This window comes from Ursus arctos, unplaced genomic scaffold (assembly GCF_023065955.2).
Source record: "Ursus arctos isolate Adak ecotype North America unplaced genomic scaffold, UrsArc2.0 scaffold_2, whole genome shotgun sequence".
NCBI classification, from domain to species: domain Eukaryota; kingdom Metazoa; phylum Chordata; class Mammalia; order Carnivora; family Ursidae; genus Ursus; species Ursus arctos.
This window is the reverse complement of record NW_026622874.1, coordinates 103,384,203-103,411,478: the sequence shown is the minus strand read 5'-3', so window position 1 is coordinate 103,411,478 and position 27,276 is coordinate 103,384,203. Positions and strand designations below refer to the sequence as shown.

General features: G+C 53.0%; 1 protein-coding gene across 5 annotated transcripts in view; it reads right to left on the bottom strand.

Moving 5' to 3' along the window:
- Positions 1 to 27,276, bottom strand: part of CUNH7orf50 (chromosome unknown C7orf50 homolog) — a 128,026-nt gene that overhangs the window by 91,857 nt on the left and 8,893 nt on the right. For all 5 annotated transcript variants that reach the window (XM_026489013.4, XM_026489011.4, XM_026489012.4 and 2 more), the window contains exon 2: positions 26,904 to 27,033. In XM_026489013.4, the coding sequence (XP_026344798.1) occupies positions 26,904 to 27,032 (129 nt within the window). In that variant the 5' untranslated portion in view covers position 27,033. The remainder of the gene's footprint in view (positions 1 to 26,903; positions 27,034 to 27,276) is intronic.

Below are 27,276 nucleotides of genomic sequence, written 5' to 3'. Positions count from 1 at the left end.
GCTCAGGTCATGATCTCAGGGTCCTGGGATCGAGCCCCATCTTGGGCTCCCTGCTCAGTCGGGAGTTTGCTTCTCCCTCTGCCTCTGCCCCTGCTCATGCTCCCCCCACCCCACCCCTACGGCCTCTCTCTCAAATAAATAAATAAATAGTCTTTAAAAAAAAAAAGTAAAGCTGAATTTACTAAGAGCTGAAGGAAGTGGCCAGGCCGTTCAGGCAGGGCGAGCAGCCCGGGGGCGCCAGTCTCCAGGCTGACTCTCCAGCCCCCAGCTCAGAAAGGAAGCAGGTCAATGGCCATCCCTCTGCTGCATACCGTGCTGGGGCACCTTCACAGGGCCAGCTGCTCAGAACCCTAGCAAACAAAGGCTTCCTCACCAGACCTATTCTTACACACACCTGCACTATACACGCTCTGTTTGGGACAGAGCCCCTCCTAGGCACGCGGAGGCTCGCGGTGCAGGATGCCCGTCACGTTCCCCCTCTCCTTTCAGGTCAGGTGAGGTGTCTGAGCACCGGGTCCATCTCTGCACTTGAGCTCATCACCTGAGCCAAGGAAGAGAGGCCTGCACCTCTTCACCCGACTCATCCACAGAGCACCTTGCCAGAGCCACTGAGGCCGAGGCCCGGCTGCGGACCAGATCAGTGAGCACTTCACCTTCCCAGCTTCTGGCAGGTAGGCGGTCAGCCAGCCCAGCAATCACCAGAAACTGGAAGGGAAGGAGGGAGGAGGGCGGTGTCATGGGTAAAATGCCCACCCAGGTCCAAGCCTCTCCCTCCCACCCTCCTTCCTTCCCAGCGCCCTACCCACGTCCCCATCCATCCACAGGAAACCTACAGGACGGTGCAGCCACCTTCGGTCAGCAAGCCCTTGCCAAAGATAGAAGAGTCCCAGATAAGTGGAGTGGCCCTGTCCAAGACAGCGGGAGCGCTGCAGGAGGACCCACCCAGGCAGAGACAGACACAGTACCGGCTTCCAGGAACACAAGGCCTGGCGCAGCCCTGTCCAAGGCTCCCGCCCTCCCCGATGAATGGTCCCTGAGCCTGCGTGCTCACCACACTGGCCAGCAAGCATGTGCACTTTCACCTCCACACCCAGTTCTGCGTCAGCAGAAAAGCGCTGGCAGTGTGAGTTAATCTGGTTTTTGCCATTGTCTGGTGGGTGGAGGTTCTCGCCTGGGAACAAGGGTTTTAAAAGCCAAAGGAACACAAAACAAAAGTGCATGAAACCTGACTGTAATTCTAGGCCTTTATCCCAGGGTGGAATCAATCTAAAACTTATCACAAGAAATCAGCTGTAGAGAGTCCTGGGAAGATGCCAGTTAGTATTAGAAAAGGCCACATCCCCCGTCTCTCCCGGTGGGGCTGGTTCTGCTAAACGCGGACATCTACTGACAGGAAGTTCCTTACAAGTTCCTGCGCCTTCTTTCCTCCTCCTGCCCCTGCCTGGACAGCTCCTAACGTGCTTGCCCCGCTTCTGCCTCCCAGCCCCACTTCTCCTGGGACCTGAGCTCCTGGAGGAAGGGGCTGTACGAGACCCCACAGCACTGAGAACAGGGCTCTGCGGGAACCGCTTGCTACGCAGAGGAGGAAGACCCCAGCAGTGGCTCTCAGCACCTCAGTGTGGTTCTGAGCGGTCACCTGGAGCACAGGTGAGTTCTCAGCACCCGCTCCCCCACCACCAGGAGACCAGACTCTTCCAAGAGGGTCACAGTGAACTCCTGCAGCCAGCAGGAAAGGAGGTGCACATCTCTTGTCGGAGACACAGCCCTGCCCAGGACACTCGGTCTTCAGGAAATAACACAGCTTTTCCTTTCGTGGAGTCAAAAGTATAACTCGCCCCAAATGAAGAAAATCAGAGCAGGCCCCTGCAGAGTCCTGGTTCCTCTGAGGAGTGAACAGGCAGAAGGCTTTAGCCCATGAAGTCACTGCACAGAACTGCCCCAGAGGGACTGCACTCTGCCCCTTGGCTCGAAGACTGGGTCCCAGGGCAACACCCAGATCCACGAGGTGGCCCCTTCAACCTGCCCCTGACAACAGTGGACGCATTAGATCAGGCAATGTACGTCATTTCTACACCTTAAAAACACGGGAAATCTGAAGGCACGAGGGGGACTCCCAGCCCAGTTTCTAGAAGAAAGCAGGAACTAGGGGAGGGGAGTTGCAGTGTCCTGAGGGCACAGGTCACCCCACACAGCCCGCAGTGAGCCGAGGCTGCAAAAGGATGCACCAGAACTGCCACCTGACACCCTGATGGCCCGAGCCCATGTATCACTTCTGCCCCCCCACCCCGAGTGCACACGAGCACACACACACGTGTGTGCACCGAATTTATGGCAGCCTGGAGAACAGATTCCCTCGGACTGCCCTGTGACAGCAGGACGGAGGAAACGGCTGCCGCGGCGGGGCCGGGGAGCCAGTGTGGGGCAGGCGTGGAGGTGGTGCTGGTCTGCCGCACCCCATGCATGCCGCGGGAGCCAACACAGGCTTCCGGGAGGATGCGGCCATCCCAGGTGGCGGATATGCCCAGGAAAAATTTCTGAAGCGTGGTGACCAGGAGGTGCAGGAAGACGGCCGGGGATGCAGTGAGAGCAGCGGCCGACGCACGGGTGCAGAGACAGGGGCAGATGGGCTCCACGCTGGAAGACCAAGTGCGATGCCTAAAACAACTGCTTATCGCACTTGAAGAAACAAACGTCAAACTTGAAAATATCTGCAGGGAACATAAAACTATAAAAAGAAACAGGAAGTAGAGTGAATACTCCAAAAGCACAAACTTCCACAATCTACAAGTCCTATGAAACAGATCATTTCAGGAGCACTGGAACGACTGAGGAAACTCAATCCATGATGTAAAAGCCCCTGAAAAAGAAAGCTCCAGGCCCAGAGGGTTTCACTGCTGACGTTAAGCAAACACTACAAGAAGAACCGACACTAAATACTCTGATTCAAAATCAGACCAAGACAGCACAGAAAACCCTGCAGATCAGTGTTCCGCACGGATCTAGATGCAAGAGCCCATCAAGTCCTGGCAACGGAACTCAGCACCACGTAAATGTCACCATCTACCAGGACCACAGAGCGCTCGTCCCAGGGACACAAGGCTGGTTCAACGTTCAAGTACCCACCAGCAACATATGCTGATCCCAACAACTGAGGCAGAAAAGGCACTTGACAAAATTCAACATACGTTCAAGACAAAAACTTGCGAAAACGAGGATAGAGGAGAGTTTCCTCAACTGGATGCCAAACACCTACTCAGTGTGGACGACAGCAGAGGGGAGCGGGACCCCCAGGTCTGAACCCAAGTGGGACCTCCATTGGAAATTAGGGACCGACAGCAGCGCTCCGAGTTGCCTCGAGGGAGGTGGTGAGGATGGCTGGGAAGGGTGAGGGCCGAGGCCAGGATGTGGCTGGGCTCCAGTATATGCCGACGTCATGGGGACTCACTGATGGACAGAATGGGGGGGGAGGCAGCCGGCATCAAGAGACAAACACAAAGATGAAAGGACACGCACAGGGACCCCACTCACACGAGGTCCCGGAGTCGTCAGACTCACAGAGGGTAGACCGCGGGGCTGGGGCGGGGGAGCGGCTGGGGATCCATGCGTCACGGGGACAGAGTCTCCGTGTGGGGGATGGAATGTTCTGGAGCCTCCCACAGAGTCCGGCTATCTGCAGCCATAAATGAGATCCGCAGCTGCTCGGCTTAAAACCAGGGGCTCAAACAAGAATTCAGCACTAATAGTCACTACCATTCCCCAGATTAAAATGGCCTTACTTCTTCAGTGAAAGCAAAGGAGCATTGTAAACCCCACCCCACACTCCACGCACCTGTTCTTTTTTTTCTTTTTTTTTTAAAAGATTTTATTTATTTATTTGACAGAGATAGAGACAGCCAGCGAGAGAGGGAACACAAGCAGGGGGAGTGGGAGAGGAAGAAGCAGGCTCATAGCAGAAGAGCCTGATGTGGGGCTCGATCCCATAACGCCAGGATCACGCCCTGAGCCGAAGGCAGACGCTTAACCGCTGTGCCACCCAGGCGCCCCCCACGCACCTGTTCTTAAAGGTTGCGTTGGGTAAAGGCTATGATCAGACAGGACGTTGATAACACGAGACACAGAACTAGAAACATCAATAAAGAAAAGGAGCAGCAGCTCCTCCATGCCTCAAAGCACCACCTAGAGAGAAGCAGTCTCCCCTAAAAGGGCAAACTAAAGAAGAAAGAAAAGGTCTACGTATGCAGGGGGTCAGACAGGGCAGAAGGACAGGCTGGGGAGAGCTGGGAAAGGAGACAGAAACACACCACCTTTGTCTACACCACCTAACTCCCTCCCCGCCCTGAAGTTACTGCCTCCCTGCGTTTCCTGGCTCCCTCCTTGGGGTCACCCGGCTCTGCTCCAACCCCCGGCAATCCCAGTGACCCTCAAGGACCAAACCTCTCTGCACCCAGCCACCTCATCAAGCTTACATTAGTTCATTCCCCTACAAACACTTAGAAACATTTCTGGCTTCTTGCTTTCCTTAAGCTCCAGAGATGTACAATTTTGCCTTGCAAACCTTTTTAAAAAGAAGATTTTATTTATTCATTTGAGAGAGAAAAGAGAGCACAAGCAGGGGGGAGGAGCAGAGGGAGAGGGAGAAGCAGACTTCCTGCTGAGCAGGGAGCCCGACGTGGGGCTCAATCCCAGGACCCTGAGATCATGACCTGAGCCAGAGGTAGACTTAATCATCTGAGCCAACCAGGCACCCCTGCCTTAAAAACTCTTAAGTACAGTTTAGTCCACTAGTAATGAATGTATTTCCTATTTATTTTTTATTTTATTTTTAGAGGGGGGCGGGGGGGGGGGGAGAGGATCCGAAGCTGGCTCCACTCCCAGTGTAGAGCCTGAGGGGGGATCGATCTCACGACCCTGAATGATCTGAACTCAAGAGTTGGATGCTTAACCGACGAAGCCACCAGGTGCCCCAAGACTGCATTTTCTACAAACAGCTGATCCTGAGGGAAGGGCCTGCCTGCTGGAGACAAGTGAACCCTTCTCCCTAGCTGGCTGCCGGCAGACCGGATCCAGGGCCAGTCCCCTGAGTCCGTTCTATCCCTGAACTCTGCAGAGCTGTGTGGCTCCTGGTTCGATAACAGGCCGCCGATTACTCACGCGAATACCCTGTTCGGACATGAGAACTCCAGGTCTGCGTTCTCAAAGTACAACCCCCCCCTTGTTTGTTTTTCTTGAAGAAAGTTCTGTTTTCTTTTTAAAACCAAAGTTCCATAAGGTTGTGTGAACCCAGGACAGTTCTAATTTTTAGAGGCTTGACTTGCAGAAGCTGCCAGTGTGGGAGTTGAGGGTGTTTGTTTTAAGAGGATGCGGGGGCAGCAGGAAAGACAGAAAATACCACAGGTTTGAATGTCTTCCCTGCAAAATACATACTACAGGGAAACTCAGTTTACATGCACGGGAACATCTCCACCCTCCACCCCAAGTTACAAATTTATGATTCCCCTTCAGACATGCAGGCAGCAACTCTGCCACCAGACAGAGCAGGGCGAGGGCGAGGGCGCCAGGCGGCCCGTGTGTCCAGCACCGGCATCCCGGCCCAGCTGTCCGGCAACACCTGCTTCTCCGCCTGGCCCGGGGATGAGCTGAAGCTTCGAGAACACTGACCGCCATCAGGCCCTGGCACAGCAAGGGGCAGCCCCAGGCTCTTAGGCCAGGCACACTGCTCAGCCAGGACTGGGCAGGACACAGACTCACGCGTGAATGCGGCTACACAGTGCTCTGTGAGAGCAGAGCCTCACACACACACGCATGCACACGGGGACGTGTGCACACTCACATGCATGTGCACGCACACTCACGCTCATGCTCGTCCACATGAGAGATGTGCACCTCCCCTGTGCATCACCCACGTCTTGGTGACCGGGGGTCCCCCAAGCTGCCCTCTGGGAGCACACCACCCACTCAGTCTGGCAAGGCAAGAGGCCCCGCCATCCTGAAAAGGGTGGCAGATACCACATGCCCCTGGGAGAGGCGGGCGCCCAACATAAAACATGTGAAACCCCCATGGCTGGTCCTCAGGAATGGCGTTCCGCTAACCTCCTTCAACATAATTTACCGTCACGGAGGGGCCACACAACCGAGTGTCCTTCACGAGGGACCGTCAGCCAGAAGCAGAAGCCGCTCTGTGAGGCACCACCGTCTGCCCCCCACACGTGCAAGGACAGAGATCCAGGCGTCAGGTGCTGCCAGTGCTCATTACGACATGTCCACACACAAACGTGGTCACTGTGGCGTCCCCACGGCTGGGAAGGCTGTCATCACAGTTGCAGAAATCATCCCTTATGTTTCAATTCCCCAAGCGCAGCGGTACCGTCAGACATTTGCTGATGAGACTGCTCACGAGCCTGACCTCCTGCTATGAAATCCAAGACGTAAGAAATCCAGACCCCACTTTCATGTATCACTCGATTACAAGAACAAGTCGCAGCGACAGGTACTGAGTGCTCACACAGCCCAGCACCCTGCCGTGCGTCTGCCGTGCGCGGCCTCCGGTACTCTTACTGCCCCCTTGAGCCGGGTGTACGGTCACCCCGACTTCTCAGACATGATGCTGGAGCAGAGGGGTCACCCTGCCTCGGGTCAGGAGGTGGGGGGACCAGGAGGCATCTATGGGGTCCTGATCCCACAGCCAGACTCTACTAAGAATCTACCGGCCTTTATAGTAACAACGTCAACAGAACACTAGTGCATAGAAGTGCCCTCAGTAAATACAGAGATTCACTCAAATCGTGCCTGTGCCGCCCACACACACAGTAACCCCTCCCCCCAGAGGACGTATGTTCTGACGTACCACCTGTTTCGACAAGCAAGGAGCAACCACCACTCCTTCGGCGCTCACCGGCAGCACGCACCACGTCACCCTTCAATCCACCAGCTCCCGGAACTCTCATGGCTGCCCTGTCCACCACCCCCGCATGATCTCCATTGGACAGTCATCAGAGAGAAGCCTGGGGCCCCAGGTCACACCCCATCCCGCTGCCCTGCTGAAACCCAGGTCTACCCAGCAACCCCATAACACTGTGCGCGGCCCACAGCCCTCCTCTCTGCACTCGACAATGAGGTGATCGCACCCATGGCAGACTCCCCCGGTGCCCATTCTCCCCTTCCTGCTTTCAGGAACAGAGCCCCCAGGTTCTGACCAGGCTCCTGGCTGCCCTGCCGGAGAGGACAGTCAATGCCTCACCCGCAGCCAGGTAGGAGCCGATGACTAAGGCGGGGTCAGCAGGGTGTGAGCAGAGGGCACACCTGAGGCTTCCTGGTCATCTCCGTGAAGACGAAGCCACTGGCCCTCACCACGTCTGTCCCCTGCCCCGGAACTAAAACACTAGCACACACTGAGCTGCCACTGACCACACAGCAGGGACAGCACCCCAGGGGGAGGCAGAGCAGTAAGATGAAGAGGGCGCGGGTCTCCAGACAACCCAGGCCCGGACCACTCACCCCGGGGCTGGGGAGTAAACGCGTAGCCTGTTTAAGGTACTGAATCTTGGGACCTCCACGTTAAAGGGGTTGGCCTATACCCTGAAACGTGTTAAACCTCGTGCTTAGATTACTTTTAGTTCCTTCCCAAAACAGTTGCCGAGCCCATCCTGCACACCGAGCCCCGTGCTCCATCTGCGGTTTTCCCAATGGCGGCACCTGGACATTCATTCCAGCCTGCTGATGTCCTGCAGTCCCACACCTCCGTCGTGCCCCGGAACCACATCTGGTACCAGCCGGCCCGCTGGGGCAGACATGCCTGGCTTCAGGTGGCAGCCCTGCTCAGTTCTGGAGAACGTGCAGGGCTCTGGGACCAATGGAGGTTTCGAGGCGGTAGGGACAGCCTCATCCAGACCAACCTGATGGTCACTGTGAGCCGGGTCCCCAGCCCCCACTGTGGTTCTTAGCCTTAAAAGATACTACCTATCAGCACGAACTAAGGGCTAATTAATACCTGGGAAGCCGGATATCCACGCCTTTGCACGGCATTCCCTCACGTATCTCGGCAAACTGCAGTATGGTTTCCTCCAGGTTCATGAAAGTATATTCCTGAGAGAGGACCATGCAGCTCAGCCGGAAAAAGGCCATCCTATGCCATGAAAACTTACCGAAGAATGGCAAGTTTAAACTAGACACTGTTTATGCGCCTAACAGCAGGAGACGTGAGCTCTGTGCCTGGGAAAACCATCTTCAAAGCAACAACTGTTTTCCCAGCTGTGAATACTTCATCCTGGGAAATCTTTTCATACCACTACAAAAATAATTTTGAAAAGATTGAACAAATATTCAGCCTAATCTGCCCATTCTGGTATTTTAGACCCAAAACTGGAGGACTGCCTTGCGTCCACTGTCTGCTTAGCCAGTGACTAATACTCCTCATGAACGTTAGTGAATGCTATAATGAAATAAGCGTCCTTAAGTAAATGTAGCATCCACTCAACTGGAAACAATAGATTTACTGGCTTCCTTTGAACGGCCAGGAAGTGGAGATAATTTCAGCAGAAGAAGGGGCAAGGCAGGAAACACCCCACTTCTGCATGTTGCTTCATGAACACGTGCAACCCCGGCTCTGACAAAGGGGACAGCCTGGCGGTCGCAGGCAAAGCCAGCCGGAAAGGAGCAGGCACATGTCATGAGTCGGCTCCTGGCATCTCCGAGGCAGAATCCCCCATAAGCTTTAAAACCCCCAACGTACACCAGGACATCCCCCATCTAAAGCCAAGAGAAAAAAACAACAGAAAACCTCAAAGACAAAAAACAAGCCACTTAAGCAGAGATTCATTCAAGAGACGAGGCTGCTGGCTGGCTCTGCTTTCCTAGGCAAAGAGGGGACAGTCCCCTCCTCAGGCCTGCAGGGCTGTCTGGGACAAGGGAGTGACAACACTGGGCCTCGAGGAAAGCAGGACGTGGCCGTCCAACGCCAGGCGGCTGGGTGGAGTGAGTGTGGTTCGGTCTCCAAAATGGCAAAAGGGCCACTTGAGGGCGAGACTGTGATCCTGACTTCACAAACTGTGTGATGGAGTGACGCGCGCCCGCCTGAAAGCCAACCACGTCTTTAAAAATACTTAAAAACACGCTAACGTACCAAACGTTTCTCTCTCAACTTCTCCACGTTTTCCTAATTTTTCACCATGGGTATGCTTTATTTTTATAGAGGGTGGGGTGGGGGGCTTTATTTTCAAAAAATAAGTTAAGAATGGTATGAGAAACGGCCCCGTATAAATCAAGCGTGCATGACGAGCCCAAGTGTGGGAGACACACATCCTCAGATCGGTATCTTAGGAATGGAAGGGACGCTTAAAAATGGAACAGGCTAGGGGCGCCTGGGTGGCGCAGCCAGTGGAGCGCCTGACTCTCGGTTTCAGCTCAGGTCGTGATCTCAGGGTCGTGGGACTAAGCCCCGAGTTGGGTTCTGCGCTCAGCGTGGAGTCAGCTTGAGGTTCTCTCTTCCTCTCCCTCTGCCCCGCCGTGCACGCGTGCGTGCGCCCTCTCTCTCAAATAAATAAATAAATCTTAAAAAAAAGGAACACACTGGGGGCGCCTGGGTGGGTCAGTCGTTAAGCGTCTGCCTTCGGCTCAGGTCATGATCCCAGGGTCCTGGGATCGAGCCTCACATCAGGCTCCCTGCTCAGCGGGAGGCCTGCTTCTCCCTTTCCCATTCCCCCTGCTTGTGTTCTCTCTCTCACTGTGTCTCTCTCTGTCAAATAAATAAAATCTTAAAAAAAAAAAAAAAAAAAAAGGAACACACTGGATGTCAGAGGGGTGGAACTGGGGACGGGGGGGCTTCCTCTGTCAACTTTCCCTGTTCACTGTTTTGATGCTATTTATCCAGTAAAGAAGCATTTCCAGGGCACACACTACGTGCACCTATTTGAAACGAACTGTCTTCTTGTTGTTCAGTGTTTTGAGACACTGGTCAGCATGGCCACCCCAGGCCACAGAGCAGAGGCCCACAAGCCCCGGCGTGGTGCATAATAGCGCACACAGCAGGCTGCTGACACGCACACACGCAGGTGCCCCAGCCCCCGAGGGACATTACCAGAATCTCTCTCAGCAAAGATAGGCAAGTGCGTTGTTCCCCAACGTGTACTTGGGCGTCGTGGACAATCCAGACCCCAGCCAGAACGAAGGCCCCAGAAATGAGCCACTCAAGAAACATGTGAGTGCCTGCCGCGTTCCTGTGTGCCGGGGGCGAGGGTGATGCACAAGCAGAGATGCTGTCTGTCCTTGGGGACATGTGGCCAGAGGACGGAGGAGAGGCTGAAAGGCATGAAAACAGGGAGCTGGAGGGCTGGAGGCCACCACAAGGTTTGGGCTGTGAGCTGCTTGCACTGAGAAGCCACTCCTCAGGCAGGCAGTGTGCATTTGAGAGAGCTCCAAGGGCCACGAAGGAAGGAGGACAGGTGTGGTCCTTCTCGGTGAAGCTAATGGGGCTGGGCCTGGGTGGAAGTGGTCAGATCCAGGGTGTCTGTGACAAGTGGAGAAGAGTCCTACACGGGGAGAGGGGATCCCAACTGGGCCCCTCACTCCCAGATGAGTACCCTGCTATGGCGTCTGAAGGCAGAGGCCCCCCCCTCATGCTGCTGCTGTGGCGTCCAGGGACAGCTGGGCTAAGTGAAGGACCAGTGGAGAGAAAGCGAGTCACAGGGCACGGCCTGCCGGGAGACAGACTAGAGCACTCTCAACCCCCACCCACGAAGGGCAAGGGCCCGGGGCGGTAGCTGCCACCAGCCTCCACGGGGAGGGATGCTCTGCTGCCCCCATCACCATGCGCTGGCAGGAGGAGAGAGGTGGGGAAAGCCGGTGGCCAAGAAGGACAGCAGGTGGCATGTGCACTGGCTGTGAGAACACAGATGTGTAGCCGTCTGTGTGCCCGGCCCTCCCCGAGCATCGCCGCCCGGCGGCCCCGCTAGAGCGTGTCCCCGGATCATTCCCAGGCTGCACTGCAGTCTCATGGAGGAAAGATACCAAGACTTTCCTAATTTTTCATCTTTTTTCCCAGCCAAGTTGTTCACTAAAAGAACACTGCTCGTTCACAACTCGTAGACACACGAAAACTCCCGGAGACCATTCCCGTCATCCGCGGTGTCCTCCCCGTGAAACACATCTCCCACCTCAGCTTTAGGCAGCCCCAACCTCATGCCTCCCATCTGCTGGGACTCGTGGCAACAGCACGGGCCCAGCAGCCCGCAGCCGGCCCCGCAGAGGTGGGGCCCAGCGAGCCCCTTCCTGCCCCGGCAGCCAGCCTCGCCTTTCCGATGGCTCACTCGTTCCCACGTTGTTGCCCGGCTGCTTTACTCAGTGCACCGCACGTGAGTTTGGGACGACGTGCGCCTCTCTTCGACAGTCACGCTGTTGTCAACGCCACAAATGTCTCAGCCATTTTATCTGCAAATACTGCTCTTCCTCCACCTTCCCTCCTCTCCCCCTGACCTCTGCTCCCCATTTCCCCGGCGACATGTCACTGTGCACATCTGGGGCCCACCACGTAACTCCATGATGAGAGTTTTACTTTTACTATTTCAATTTGATTCCTTTCAACTCTTTCCATTTGTTCTCAGGCTGGAGGGAGAAAGGACAGAATGTGGACTCTCCCTTTTTCCCCCAAACACCTTAAACACATTTAAACTCTTCCGGGTCCTCTGCTTTGTGCCTGTGAATTCTGTCCCCTGCCTCACCTGCTGACTTTGAGGATAGGTCTCTCCTCCTGTGGACACTGCTTTTTCAGGACAGCTCTTCTCCCTGGGAGACCCCATGGGGTGGTTTTGCGTTTGTCCTTGCTGGAGGGTCTGTGAATTCCACTGGTCCAAACAAGTCTCCCTGTGAATTTTTTTTTTAATAATAATTTTTATTATGTTACGTTAGTCACCATACAGTACATCCTTAGTTTTTGAGGTAGTGTTCCGTGATTCACTATCCCTGTGAATTTCTTGACCGGCGGGTCCCGTGTCGTGGGTTGGTGCACACCTGCGTCTGGCTCTGACACACACTGTAGGTTGGGATTCTGATTCTGCGTACAGACTCTTCCTTCACCCACCTTGGCTTCCTGCTATGTCTGCCCAACGGATAGGATTTCCTAATTCATGTGTGAAGGACACACGACTCCCGGCTTTGGGGCAGGAGCTCAGTTCCACTCTCCACACATGAGCGCACACCTCGCATATACACCTCGCATGGCCGTGTTGTTACAACAGCGGCCTTAGAGTGGATGCCCAGTTTTGATGCCTTTGGGGCCACCAGCTCCGGCTTCGCTCACCAGTCTGGCTTTGAGCTTCTTTATTTCCTACACGCTGCTTGCTTTTAGTTACGTCATGGAATTCAGTTGTCACGTTTCTTCAAGCACGTTTATGTGTTGAAGCAGAAGGGCATATTTCTCATGTCAACCAGTCAACCAGACTAAGAGAAGTTATATGTGTACGTACATATGTATTACTTCAAATTTCATCGTGAACACTGAGAGCCTACAGGTCACCTTGGGAACATCACCTACACATATGGCATGGAGCCCTTCTCTGGTCACTCCCACGTGGCTACTAATAACTCCAAGTCCATTCTCCCAGCAGTCACAGCTCACATGCCACCTGACTCCCAGGTCAGCATGCAGGCCCAACAGCTTCCCTCATGTACAGTGAGCGTAGCTTCCAGGCATGAAAACTGAGAACGTTTAAGTGACGCTGACAGTTTTGGGGTGAGCATCAGAACCTGGACTGGTGCTGAGGATCACAGCCTCCCCCCACTGCCAGACCCCAAGTTGGGACTGGCTTCCGGGCTCTGTGTGTGACAACATCTCAGGGCCCCACACGTAATCTGGTGCAGACGCCAGCAAAGACACTTTTCCATCTACCAGGCAACCGCTTCCCTCCTTTCCTCCATCTGAGGGGACCCAAACCACAGGCGCCCACTCCCCAAATGCCACTGAGAATGACTCAGCACCACACAGTGTGGGGGCCACACCACACCCTGTCTCATGGGGCCAAGGGACTGTAGGCAGGCAAACAACACAGCCCAGTTCGGCCAGGAGGCTGAGCAAAAAGACTAACCAACCAGAGGCGAGCTGGCTGCCAGGCACTCCTAGACAACAGGGCAGAGGCTCAAGCAGTGGGCCAAGTACTTGGTCTGCGGGAGGAATTCACCCAAAACGGCATGTGCTCATAATCCCCACACAGCCAGTCTTCGCTTCCCCTTGAAACGCCTTAGGAAGCACCAGCCATAAAAGAACGCACATCACCAGGGAACACTGATGTGGAAATGTTGGGGTTTGGAGCTGACGGCCAAGAAAGAATTCTTGAGACGTCTTCAGTGCAAAAAGGTGGTTTTTATTAAAGCGCAGGGACAGGACCCGTGGGCAGAAAGGGCTGCTGCTGCTCCCCCAAGACTGTGAGGGGCAACTGATTATATTCTATGGAGTGTGGGGATGTAAAGACAGGGAAGTTTCCGAAAGGATTTCCATATGCTACAGAAGACTCCCAGGATCCCGGAGGCCTAGCTATTGTCAAGCTAAGGTTGTTCTTCCCTCTAGCAAGGCATTTTAAGATCAGGAGCTTCCTGGAGGAATGTTCTACTCTGCCTGTCTCAAGTATTTGTCAATGGGCTGCAGATTATAAGGAAATTTAATTTTATCTACATTTCCTTTTGCCTTTGTTCCCCACATCAAAAGCAAGACAACCGGCTGTCAAAATCTGGGGTCTCCTCCAGCTGCGGGGTGCAGCAGGCCTCCAAGCTCAGATGCAGCCCAGGAGCAGCCCAGGAGCAGGGGTCCCACTGCCTGCCTCGCAGTGCCCAAGTCCTCAACCAGGAGGCCACTGGCTTTCTGAGGCACCCAGGGGAAACCTCGCTGCACGTCCCTCAAATTCCTGTAACAGCTGGAGAAACGTAACCCCAAGGGGGCACAGGGCAGGACAGGGTGTGGGGAGGTGGTGTGTGCACAGAGGCCTGGGAGGCCAGTGCAGAGCCCGGAGGGAGCAGGACGGCCCTGCAGTCTGGGAGAGGCAGAGCGGAAGCCATAAGCAAGAAGAACTCGACTGGAAAACAATGTGAGGCGTAAGGCAAAGACGAAGAGTTCTTAGCGTAAGGAGCAATTTTTCCGATCAATACAGAGAAGACAGGCTTTGCAACAGAACTGGTAAAAAAACAAAAACCCCACAGGCATCCACAAAAGCAAATGACCAGTATGCACACGGAAACGACCATTCGTGGCTGCAATCAAGGACAGTGAAATTAAAGCAACCGTGAGCTGCCTTTCTCGCTGTCCTACTAGAAAACACAAAAACTACGGTGCCCAGGGCTGATGTGGGCACCCTCTTACACAGAAAAGAAAATACATGCATTGTGAAAATACTGAGGACGTACTCCAACATATTCACCGCAGGGTTATCTCAGGATGGCAGAATTAGTCTGATTTCTTCCGTGTCGTTTCCTGTAGCTTCTCTCTTGTTTTTTTCATGTTGGTCATGGATAACTCAGGAAAAATAACAAACACTGCTTTTTTAAGATTCCACTTTGCTGAGTTACTTTGTGCTGAGCACAAGAAAGCAGAGCTACGAACCTCTCACAGGCTGGCTGCAGCAGCAGCGAGGGCATTAGCAATGGATGTGCCGACAGCTGGACTGGGGGCGGGGGAGGGATCCTGTTTTCTTTGGCCCAGAATGAGGACTGCCAGGTCTCCATGGCAGCCGGGAAAGCTGATCAGCTTCCAACTTTTCTGCAATTCTTCAGATTTGACAAATGAGTGGAGAAAACCCACTGTAGAGACTGAGGGGCACATATGCTCGAGGCCGGCCTCACAGACCGTGGGCCTCATGGGCCCCGTGGCCCCAGCCACCTCCGAACGGTGCCCAGTGAGGCCCGCCACTCCCGAAAAGCTCCTGGAGAAAGAGACAGGATGTCACACAGGGGCAGGGCAGAGAAGGCCACGTCGAACCTGGACCCAGCAGGACAGCCCCGCCACAACGCCAGGGCAATGCTCCAATACCAGCCCACTGGCAGTTTCCAGAACTAGCCAAGGCAGGGGCACACATCGCCAAATCCCGGAAAAGCAAGTTTAATTTCACCTCTTCTAATTCCTAGGGCACTTTTGTGAGCACCACCATCAGAATGACTGAAACGAACACCGGAGAAACACCAAATGCTGGTGAGGTGGAGGGGCTCATCTCGCGCAGGATGGTGGTGGGAACGGAAGCTGGGACATCTGCTCACTCAGAAATAAACATGCATGTGGCCAACCACCCAGCAGTTATTCTCCTAGGTGTTTGCCCCAGAGAAACGAAAACTCGTGCTCATGGATGTTCATAAAAGCTTTATTTGTAAAAGCAAAGATCTGGAAGCAACTCAAATGCCCTTCATTGAGTGAGTGAATGGCAAGAAAGGGAGGGTACCAGGGAGCTGTGTGGTGACAGAGGATTTCTGCACCTTGACTCTGGTAGTGGCCCCAGCAACCTACACCGGTGATAAAGCTGCATGTGGACGCACACCCACAGGCACACACGTGAGCACCACACGTAAGCACACATGTATACACGAGCGTGCACAGACGCAAGTACACGCGTGAGCACACGAGTATGCGCACGAGTCTACACATGGGCACAGATACAAGCACACACAAGCACGTGCACACGCCAACACACACACAAGTACACACGCACGAGGACACACAAAACTAGCAAAATCAGAATGAGCTCTGCGGATTGCGCCAATGTCCATTTCTGGTTTTGACACGGTGGTCTGTGATCAGTGGGGGAACTAGGCAAAGAGCACACTGGACCTCCCTATAATTTTTTTGCAACTTACTATGAATCTATAATTATATCAAAAATAAACTCTTCTGGGGGCGCCTGGGTGGCACAGCGGTTGAGCGTCTGCCTTCGGCTCGGGCGTGATCCCGGCGTTATGGGATCGAGCCCCACATCAGGCTCCTCTGCTATGAGCCTGCTTCTTCCTCTCCCACTCCCCCTGCTTGTGTTCCCTCTCTCGCTGGCTGTCTCTATGTCTGTTGAATAAATAAGTAAAATCTTAAAAAAAAATAAAATAAACTCTTCTGGGCTCCACGCTGGGCATGGAGCCTACTTTTAAAAAATAAAAAATAAAATAAATAAACTCTCTTTCAGAGAACATCAAAGTGAGCACTCCAAAGGCACGGCTCTAACGAGGCCCCCCCAGACAAGCCGGCCCTGTCCACCTGCCAAGGGCGGCTCCAGCAGGAACCCACCATTCAGAACATGGATGCCCTTCAGTGGCTGGGAGAAGACCCCGTGGTATTATCAGAGGTTGCTGAGGGATCACCGCGCTCCACGGGGACACAAAGTGGGTGAGATAGGGTCTGGAGTACTGGAAGGGGCCTCCCACGTCACCCACTTCCATCCCTCTCCCCACAGGAATCCTCCAGCGCGACCCCTACACATTCACCCTGTGCTGGCTAGAGCACGCCCAAGGACAGGTAAACACGCTACCTCTTACTTGATGGCTCTTTCAAAAGTACCACCTCATTCAAGGCCAACATCTACCTCCCTGTGCTTTCTGACTACCGACAGCGAGAGAGCAAGGGAGCACACTCATGACCAGCACAGACCCCGCAGAGCCCACTATGTCACCAGAAAGCCCCTCAAGGACTTAAAGGCAGCCTCAGGGACTCACCTCACTACTACCTCCAGCACCCGAGGTCAGCTCCTCAAAACGGTCCTCCCCTGGCCCCGTAACCGCCCCCGCATGGCGGCTGAGCAGCGGAGAGCCCAGATGGCCCCTAGCACGGCAGCACAAGGTTTAGTCCTCTGCAGTACTTTAAAATCCCGAGACGAGGTTCCCTCTGAGATTTCCAGTCAGGGCTTCTGTGCTCTGTGAGTCTATATTCGCTTCTCCCGACAAGCTGCAGCCAGGACCTCAGTCAGTGGCCTCCCCATGGGACAGAGGAGCCAGGGACCGGGGGACTCAGGTGGCTAGAGGGCCACCCACTTGCACCCTGGACCGTCGGGGCTCATGTCCGGAAGAGAACGCAAGTGTCCAAGCTTGGCACATTAGCACCAACTGGTGGTTCCACTTCCTATGTCGATACCAATTTTATATTTCAAATTAAATGTTCTCTTGCCGCTCACAGACATCGTATTCTTTTTCTCATTAGCCCTCTGTGTGACGGTGCCCATGGCAACCTTCCCCCTGCAGCAGTGACACAGGGCCCTCAGGAGTCCCTGCGACAAACCCAGAGGCCTGCCAACCTTGCCAGGGGCCCCGATAAGGGCCATCCCTGGCCCAGAGTACAATCCCTGGGCTTCCTATCGTACTGTGGAGACGCAGGAACGTGCGGCCTTAGCCGCCAGACCGCCGTCGGGGAGGGCTGCTCCAGAGTACGGAACACACTTGGGTTGGGCGCAGCTGTGTGGGCCCGGGGCCAGCACGGGTGGGCTAGACTGTTTAGCCCAGGGGAATGCAAACTCCGGGCCAAGCGCCCCGTGCCCGCCTATTTTGGTAAATAAACTTTATTTGGCCGTGGCCGTGGCCATTTGCTTACATACTGTCTGTGCCCCCCTCTGCTCCACACGCGCAGCCTGGGCAGTGACACAGACCACACGGCCCACAAAGCTTCAGACATCTCCTAGCTGGCCCGTGATGGAAGAAATCTGCCAAGCCCTGATCTGATTTAGATCAACCCTCTGAGGTGGGGGAGAGGCTTGGTGACCAAAAACGCTGGCCGAAGTACAAAACCCAACCATTTTCATAAAGCATCAAAGAACTGACAAGAGTAGGGAATATTTAGAACCCAGAGACGTGGAGGGGCATGGGGGCCCTTCTGTCCTGAGGCGATCTGCAGGTGCCCAGAAGCCCGAACTTTGGCTCTGGTGGCCTCCCAGGATGAGGAGAGGGACTCGAAGGCCAGGCCCCCCAAGGTAGAGAGCCCAGCAGCAGAGCGACCCCAAATCTCCTCAGCCTTTTGACAATTCTGTGAGCACCTTTCTGCTGAAGTAAGAACTAAAAAGATGTGTCTAGGGACACCTGGGGGGCTCAGTCGGTGAGGCGTCCGCCTTCAGCTCAGGTCATGACCCCAGGGTCCTGGGATCGAGACCCGCATCAGGCTCCCTGCTCAGTGGGGGGCCTGCTTCTCCCTCTGCCTGCTGCTCCCCCTGCTTGTGCTCTCTCTCTGTATCTCTCTCTCTGACAGATAAATAAAATCTTTAAACAATATTTAATTAATTAATTAAAAAATAAAAACAGGTGTCTGATTTTGTAATAAACCCTTATTGTCTTTTTAGGGGGAGAGGCTTATTTTGGGGGGGGGATTGAGAGATTGTTTTTAATCATGTATGGATGTTAAATTTTACCAAATGCTTTGCAAGCACGTACCGAGATGAAATATGGCTGCAGACACAGGCCCTTTCATTCTTCTGGAAACACCCAACCCAAGGTCAGGTCTGCATCAGGGTCCCCTTCTTGGGGCAATCCAACCACTGTTTGCTACTTAATGCAAATGGGAGGAAGTCAGTGAGAGATACTACCTACCCCCGAGGTCAGAACCCATCCATCATTGGGTTTTCTCATGTTTTGTGTGATTTTTCCACCACATTGGTGACTGATGTGACTGTAAACCCAGATATTAAGCAATACGGTGAATTAACCATGGCTCTATTTAAAACACGTACAATTTTACACACTATGTGCTTTGCTACAAGTTATATGTGAGAAAAGCCAGGGCAGGTTACTACAAACGGGAGGATGTCCCAAAGCCCTCTAAACTCTACCCCAACCCTCATAACAAAACAAAACAATAAATCACCTTGCCTGATTCACCTTCCTTTATAAAACAGATTTATTATTAGAATTGGTTGAAAAATACATACAATCATGAGCAGTCCGATAACCTCTTACATGTGAAAACATGTTAATTAAACATTAAATAAAACCCATATCTGTAGCAACACAAAAACAATTTTTAATACATACTTGAGCAAGTTAAATACCCTAATTTGATCCCAGTGAGTTGCCGCTAGGTTTGATCAGTTATAGAAAACTTAGGTGAGGGACCAACACGGAGAATGTGGGAAAATAAGGAGTGGAAGAAAATTAAAAGGTTGGTCAGGCCAGAAAGCTCAATTTCAAAAAAAAAGAAAGAAAAAAGAAAGCTCAATTTCAGAAAGGAATGTGGGGCGGAAAGAGAGGAGGGGCACACCGTGTGGCCAAGCAGGGACAGCAGGAAGGCCAGAGCGGCGACCAAGGGGCCCAGGGGCCGGGGAGGGGCCTCCTCGCGGACCAGCCTCCATCACCGAGTTGTATTTTGACATTATGCGACACAAAAAAACAGACCAATGGAGTCTGCCCTGTGCTTGCTCTAGGAACCCTGTCCAGGTCACTCACTTCTGGACAGATACGGAGATCTCCTCAGAGAAAAGCATGAAACTTACATGAAGGACATAAAAACTACCCCAATAAACCACAAAAGACTTTTCATGAAACCTGAAAGCTGATTCCAAAAAACTCATACAAAGAAAATATGTGACAAAGGCCAAGAACACTGTCCCCAAAACAATAAGGAAGTACCTACTCTATTCCATATTAAAACATACTTGTAAAAACTGAAGAGTTATACAGTGTGGCAAGAAGCAAGTTAAATAAATAACGGTGTGACAAGTTAATGGGCTATTATGCAACAAAAGTTAGAAAAAATCACGTAAGACAATATGTTCATAATTGTGGAAGAGAGAAGGCAGCCTTTATCTTAAGGGGGAACACAGCAGACAGATCTGACATCTGCCTGCACACACGGACAGCATCAGCATCAGAATCAAATTGGGAGAAAGCATAGACGCACAAAGAAATGTTTCGTTAAAAAAAGGCAAACAATGTGACAAGGAAATTCACGGAGAAAGACAAACCCTTAATGAATGACTAGAAACCACCTCAGTCCCTCGTGATTAGGAAAATACAAATTACAACAGGCCCTACGCGGCTGGAGCATGTTGGACTCTGCGCTCAGCAGGGAATCTACTTGAGGACTCTCTCTCTCTCCCTCTGCCCCAACTCTCTACATAAACAAACAAACAAACAGGTCCGACTCTGCAGCCACCAGATCGCCAGACACAGAAGTAGGGGGGCCCGTGGACACTGTGCACCATGTGTGCACCTCCAGACCCTCCCGCCGGCCACTGCATTTCCAGGTGTGAACCCAAGAGAAGCAGTCACACACACACAAATGCAATGGACACAACGGCGCTCGGCAGGCGTTTCCACAGGTAAACGCAGAAACAAGGTAAATGACCGTTAGCGGAGAGGCCATGAGGACGCGACACACTCTGGGAAATGCTAAGTAGGCATTACAACCAACACAGAAGATCCACACAGGCGGCCTCGGAAGCACCTCCAGGACAGTGAACCAAAGGACATGTTAACCGAAAGTGCAAAGTGTGAAGAAAACCAGATAAAATGAGAACTGATCAAAATTCAGAGCCTCTGCTCTTCAAAAGCCACTGCTGAGAAAATGAGAAGGGCAGCTGCAGACTAGGGGAAATACACTCCAAAACAGAATTCAGATAAAAGACCTGCATCCAAAATAATGTAACCAACCTCAAAACTCAACTACAAGGGGTGCCTGGGCGGCTCCGTCAGGGAAGTGCCTGCCTTTGGCTCAGGTCATGATCCCAGGGTCCTGGATCGAGTCCCGCATCGGGCTCCTTGCTCAGCGGGGAGCCTGCTTCTCCCTCTGTGGGCTGCTCTCCCTGCTTGGGTGCTCTCTCTCTCTCTGACAAATAAAATCTTTAAAAAAAACCTCAACTATAAGAAAACAACCCAACAAAACTGGAGAAGGGAGCCAAGCACACACTTCACCAAAGATAACTTAACTTCCGGCAGCCAGAAGGCATACAACATGCTCGTGCCACCAGCGATCAGGGAAATGCCAGCGAAATCCACAAGACAGTATGATTTAAATATGAAAAGTTTACTCCACGTCAATTATACCTCTTTAAATAAAGCTGTCTTTAAAAACCACATCCACAGTAACACACAACTACATTCCCAAAAGGGGCCAAAATGAAAAATACTGACGATACCAAGTGTGGGCAAACACACGGAGCATCTGGAACCCTCACGCACCGCCGGTGGGAGTGCACAGTGGCACGGCCACTTTCGAGACAGCTTAGCAGCTTCTGAAAAAAGTCAACGCACACTTACCCTATGGTCCACCTGAGTCCTGAGAATTTACCCAAGAGAAATGAAAACAGAAAGCCTCGCACACAAATATTCACAGCACGCTCACTAGAGCCCCAAACTGGAAATACCCCGAATGAGTGCAAACTGGCAAAGGAGAAACAGATGTGTGGTAAATACAGTGGAGTATTACTCAGCCTCAAAAAGGAAAGAACTCAGTAGGCAGCAGAGCTAACTCACCGAGACAGGACGAGGGGACCTCGGCCTCCCACCAACTTACTGTGGGCCTCAGGGAAATCATGGAACTTCTCTGGGTGTCCCTTTTCTCTGAAGGCCCTTAGCCCTGAAGTCGGTCAGTTTATAACCCCAGTTGGTTGACAACTTAGCATTCAGTAGTCACCAAGTAGAAAAGAAAACAATGGCGGAGGGGAATTTCTGCTAGAAAAACAATTTAGGCTCCCAGGGAGCTGCCTATAAAGATTAGCAGCCCCTCACCCCCACTAGTTTAACAACAAAAAATCTACTGCCAGACCAGTACTATTTCTTGAGGCAAAATACCATTAGAATGAAGTATTTTGGCTCCGAGCAAATTCTCAAGGCCATAAAGTTCACAACCTCATTTGATGGTTTTATAAAGTGCTTGTTGGCTTGATGCCCATGCAATTCCTATCCCGTTTTTGAGATTACAAAGGAAGGAAAAAAAGATGGTCCGTAAGGAGTAGCTGTGCTTCCCTTCCAGATAAGCAGCACCCTGTGACCACTCAGAGTGTGGCAGTGCAGAGCCTGGGCCACGTCCAGCCCCGCTGTCACCGGCCACATTTCCGTAGAGCCCATGAAAACACATGGGGCACGCAAGGCTGCACTGGGAACTTGGGAGCCAAACGGCTTATGCACAGCACATCATATTCTGAAAAAAGAGAAATGGCTATTATTGTCACCATGCCCTCCAGACTTCAGGAATGCACTGTCATTCCCAATGTGGGACGGTCTGCTCAACAAATCCGAGGTCTTTCTCCCAAGCACATCACCAACATTTACAGTGTGAGAGCAGATGCCAAAAAGGAGTCGGGTATATTCCTTATACGGTGCTAGGCATTGCTGCCAACGCACACGGCTGAGCTGCCCACCGACTGGCAACTCCCCACCCAGTCACTAAAGGGCCAGGCCGGGCAACACTGCAGGTCCCGGTCCCAGTCTTCCTCGTGTGCTCCAAAAGGCAGCCAGACGCAGGAAACCGGACTGTGAGTCTTTTCTCTATCCCAGCTGGCCAGGTGACCGAGCAAGTACCAACCTCTCTGGCTGACTCATGTGTGAAGCCAGGACAAAAGCCGCACCTGGGCCTGTGGCATCCCAGGGCTGTCCCATGATAACTCCGGTACTCTGCAAACCCAGGGGTTCTCACCCATGAAAGGAAGGGAGGAGGCCCCTGCTCACTGCCAGCCACCCCTCCTGTCTCCAGAGAGCCAAGGCCCTGTGCACTACAGTACCCCCCCCCCACATGCTCGCCAAGAAATGCAGTGGCCTAACTGGCCCCAAGGGGGCAGCCACATGATGCCATCTCTCTGTCGTGTGGCTCAGTATCTGCGACAGAAACCAAATCACGGAATAGCTCCTCAGCGGGGGTGGGGAGACCCGCAGGAGCCACACCACGACCTCCTGCCCTTTCCTCTACCAACTGGTAATGGGGCCACAGCCCCTCTGAATACACCCACTATCTAAGATTTAATCTTCGCAACCCTCTCAGTGAAAGGGGTCCAGCAACTTGAAGGTCTGTCTGTCCAGCCCCCGAGCCCAGGCTCACAGGAGAGTTTCAAGAAGCCATGAAATGGGTGGAGACTCTCTGGTCCAGGGCATCATGCCTGGAAGAGCACAGGACTGTGGACACCATCCCTGACCTCCCAGGTCGCCCATCCAGCAAGATGGCAAGAGAGGGCGTAGCACAGATGACAGGTCCTTAGTAAGGCCTGTGGCCAGCCAGCCAGAACCAGCTACCAAGGTGCTGAGGAAGGCACCAGGAGGGCTCTGCCCCGTCCCGGGACATCACAAACACCCTCTCCAAGATTCAGACCTGCAAGGGTCTTGGGAAGTTAATGGGCTAGTGAGCCACGCAACGAAGGAGTGCAGAGGAACATGAGGTTCAGCGTCCGGGGCTGCACAGAGAGCTTTCCACGTTCCAGACTGCATGAAAGTCAGAGATGAGCCCGCTGGGTGTGCCGAGGCCCCCCCTTCCAGTGGGAAGTCTGGCTCTGAGGAGGCTGCCCCCAGGGGCCAGAGAGGGCAAGCACTGGGGAAACTTCAGCCCTCCTGGCACAGGCTCAGGGAGCTTGTGCTGTGGGAAGTGGCCACACAGGGTCCCACAGGCCTATGCAGACGGACAGTCCCGGGAGGACAACCAGTGGTCCAAGTGGGGACAGAGGCTTCTCTGTTCTTCATGTGGGTTCCGGGGGTTGATCCTGGAGCCAGGGCGGTGAGGGGACAACACAGTACTTTTCCACGAGCTCCCAGGGTAATAGGATGTGCTCTCCAGGCCCGGTCCACCCGCCCTCCTTAAAATTAGGTGCAGCGTTCAATGTTCTTTCTTTAAAAACTGCCTGACTTCACTTTTCCATAATTTCCCATGAGAACCAGAGAGTGAAGAAATAATTTTATTAGCACAGCCCAAGGTGTGTCCTCCCAGAAAAGTCTCCACTTCCCTGGGAGACTGGCCCCAGCAACGTAAGAAGGCATCTTCAGGACACAAGCCCACAAGCACAGCACCTCATTCAGAGACCCACCTAAAAATCCTCCTTGGGCCTGGAAACACGCTGGGCTGCAGCTCCTTGGGGCAAAGCAGCACTGGAGGCCTGTAGGCAGAGGGGCTGCGACCCCTGCTGGCCGGTTCCGGTTTCGCACTCACTCTCCTTTGCAAGCCACAGGTGGGTTTCAAAGCCCACTTCCTGCTCCTCGGCTGGGCCAGCCTGCCACCAAGCCTCAACACCCCAGGGACAGCAAACAAAGCAAAAGTACCGTACCTCTACCAGGCACCTCCTCCGCTATGTTACAAAGCCCACAAGAATCTAGTCACCACAAGAGAAACCAGAAGCTCCTCTTCTGTTGTCCAAATTTATTTTAATCCACATGTACTTTATTAACAAAAAACAATCACAGACTTTTAAAAAATGACCTGAACGTAACAAAAAGAATATCATTTTGGATCTCAGGCAGAAATTCTGACCCATGCTGATGTCCACCATAAACCCACACTGTCCTGTGGGCCCTGCCGGTGACCAGCAGCCAGCAAGCGGAGACCACTAAGAAAGGAAAGTTTAAGTTTTATGACAAAACTTAAAATCACCAAGGTGATACTATGGGGTTTATTTTATTTTTTAAAGATTATTTATTTATTTGTGAGAGAGAGCAAGCGTGTACGTGCACAAGGTGGGGGCAGGGGGGCAGTGGGGGAGGGAGAAGAACAATCACAAGCCGCCCATGCACTGAGCGCAGAGCCTGACACAAGGGGGGTTTGATCCCAGGACCCTGAGATCATAACCTGAGCCAAAATCAAGAATCAGACGCTCAAATGACTGAGCCACCCAGGTGCCCCAGTATGGGGTTTATTTTAAAGAAACTGGAGGAGTCTAGAAAAAGCAAGAAAGTATCCTAGAAACAGCCCAAGAAAATCATGTGTAACTGAGGCTCTGTAGGAACCAGGGGTGGACTGAACCACCGAATGGGAGCTTGAGGAACTCTGTACGCCAGCTTCCATCTGGGATCTGGGAATACAGTCGGGGCTCAAGTGGTGGAGCACAGAGAATAACAAGAACTGGCCTGGTGGGGAGGTCACAGGTTTGCTAAGAGCCTGCATTCAGAGCAAGACGCAGGCACCATGACACCAGCCAGACTTCCTGACACCGACGCCGTGTAAACCACGGGACTTCCACACACAGGAGAAGAGTGGCCTTGTGATCAGATGAGCCGGCAGACCTGGTAGGTTCTCTGCCAAGAGCACGCAGGAAAAGAGTACCCAGGACCAGTCAGGCTCCCCGCCCACCCCCACACACCCCCCCACGGCAGCAGCTGAGAAACGGCCTCCCAGCCACGGCTGAGCATCCCTCTCCGCACACACCCTGCACTCAGCGCGTCCACGCCACGGCTCCTGCTGTGGCCGCGGGGAGATGAATTAGCTCACACCGTCTCTCAAAAGCACAGAGACGCCGAAGTGGAGGCAGTACTCAAGTGATCTGGAGAAACAGCCATCAAACTGGGCGCACATACCCTGAAGGACACGGAGACTCGCTGGGGCATCCGCGCGGCACAGCTGGTCTCAGGAGCGCGCTTCCAGGGCCCTAATGCCGCTAGTGCTCATTCTGAAACTGCTCTGAGAAAAGACTAGAATGGCCCGCAGCCAGGGAGTCGGCTGGTTGTCAGGTGGGCCCTCCTCTCTACCTCCCCCTGCCCCATGGTCCTTTCCCCATTTTGTGAGAGAAAACACCACCTGTCGGGGCACCTGGGTTGAGTGTCAGACTCTCGACTTCGGCTCGGGTCATGATCTCAGGGTCGTGAGGTCTTCTTGGAGTCTGCTTGGATTCTCTCTTTCCCTCTCCCTCTGCCCCTTCCCCTGCTCCTGTGCACGCACACTCTCTCTCTAAAATAAATAAAAATAAATCTTTAAAAAAAAGCCACCTGGCACCGTAAGTCTTACTAGGAAACACTGCTGAGGGCATAAACGCCTCAGGGGCACAAAACAAAGAGCTTAAAATACGGCTGTTGCAAAAGCCAACCTCAACCAGCCAGTGACACGTCCTCGACCAAGTCAGGTGGTTTCCAATTCTTTCTTCAAAAGAACTGAAGAAGGACCTAGTCGAGTTGTCATCTAATGGCAGATCTTTAAAAATAAATTTTGATAAAATGTGCCCCAAATCACATAACCATCTCTGAGTTTGAGGAATTAAGAACGCCGTTACGACCAAACTTCCATCCTCATTCGCTTACGGGAATGAGGCTGTTCAGGGCTTACAGGCAAGCGTGGGAAACAGGAACAAAACCCACACTCGACCTTGTCCCACTCGAGCAACAGCAATGCTGTCCCACAGACGCATGAACAGGGAAAGCCTGCCATATCACCACGTGAGGTATACCTGACCAAATTTTACTGTCTGTGCAATAATTTGCCAGGATTTATGATACCTTACGCCATTTTGATCAACTGCATGCGAGGAATTGTAAAGACAGCTCAGTAAAGAAGAAAAACGTTAATACTCGGAACGTGGTGGTAAAAGAAAACAAATTTAAACGCACATAAATATTTTTGTCGCAGACGTACGTCATGCTAGATATGAACATTCTTACATTAAGATCTGAATCCTTAAGTATAGATTCCCAGGCCATGGTCCATGTGCCCCAGGCCAAGGCTCCTCTCCTTGCGCACGCCACAGCAGCCCGTCCTCGGAGCACTGCGCGAACGGCCGGCTCCAGCCCGCGCCACCCAGCCACCGCCGCTGGGCCGAGCTCGTCCGTCAAATGCCCTTTGCGGCATGGCACCCCGAACAGCGCTCTGGAGATTCGGTGGCTGAAGAAAGGCGGTCATGGTGTTCAAAGCTAAAATGTGCTGACCCTCTTATTTGTCTTACAGTGGCCTCTAGAAGGCACTGAGTATGTCCACATGTAACATTCCACCCTCTGCTCCTCCCAGAGCAATACAAGCCCCAGCTGCCTCCCCTCCCCGCTGGGAGACGAGCGGAGGCTGACACGACCCCACGCGCACCTACCTCGGGGTGCGCTTGCTTGGGGCCCGGCATGGCTTCAGGTGCCAGCAGGATCTCTTTCGCTGACGCCTTCTTCAACTTTTTGTTCTTTTTCTCTGTCATTTCGGTAACTTTTCTCTTCTGTTTTGCCATCCTGCAACAGAGAAGGCAAATTAATAAATACGTGGGAAATAAAACGTCTCAGGCCACACAACATTTTTAAACAAAGGGAAAGAGCACTCTCCCATTATTAAAGAAGTACACAGGTATTTCAGAAAATATGATACATGCAAGTGAAAAGAAAGTCAAAACCCCCAGTTCTCCTTTCTGATCAGCTGGGGAAGCCACAGCATCACAGGCCACAGATGACCGTCATGCACCTGTCACTAGGGCATTC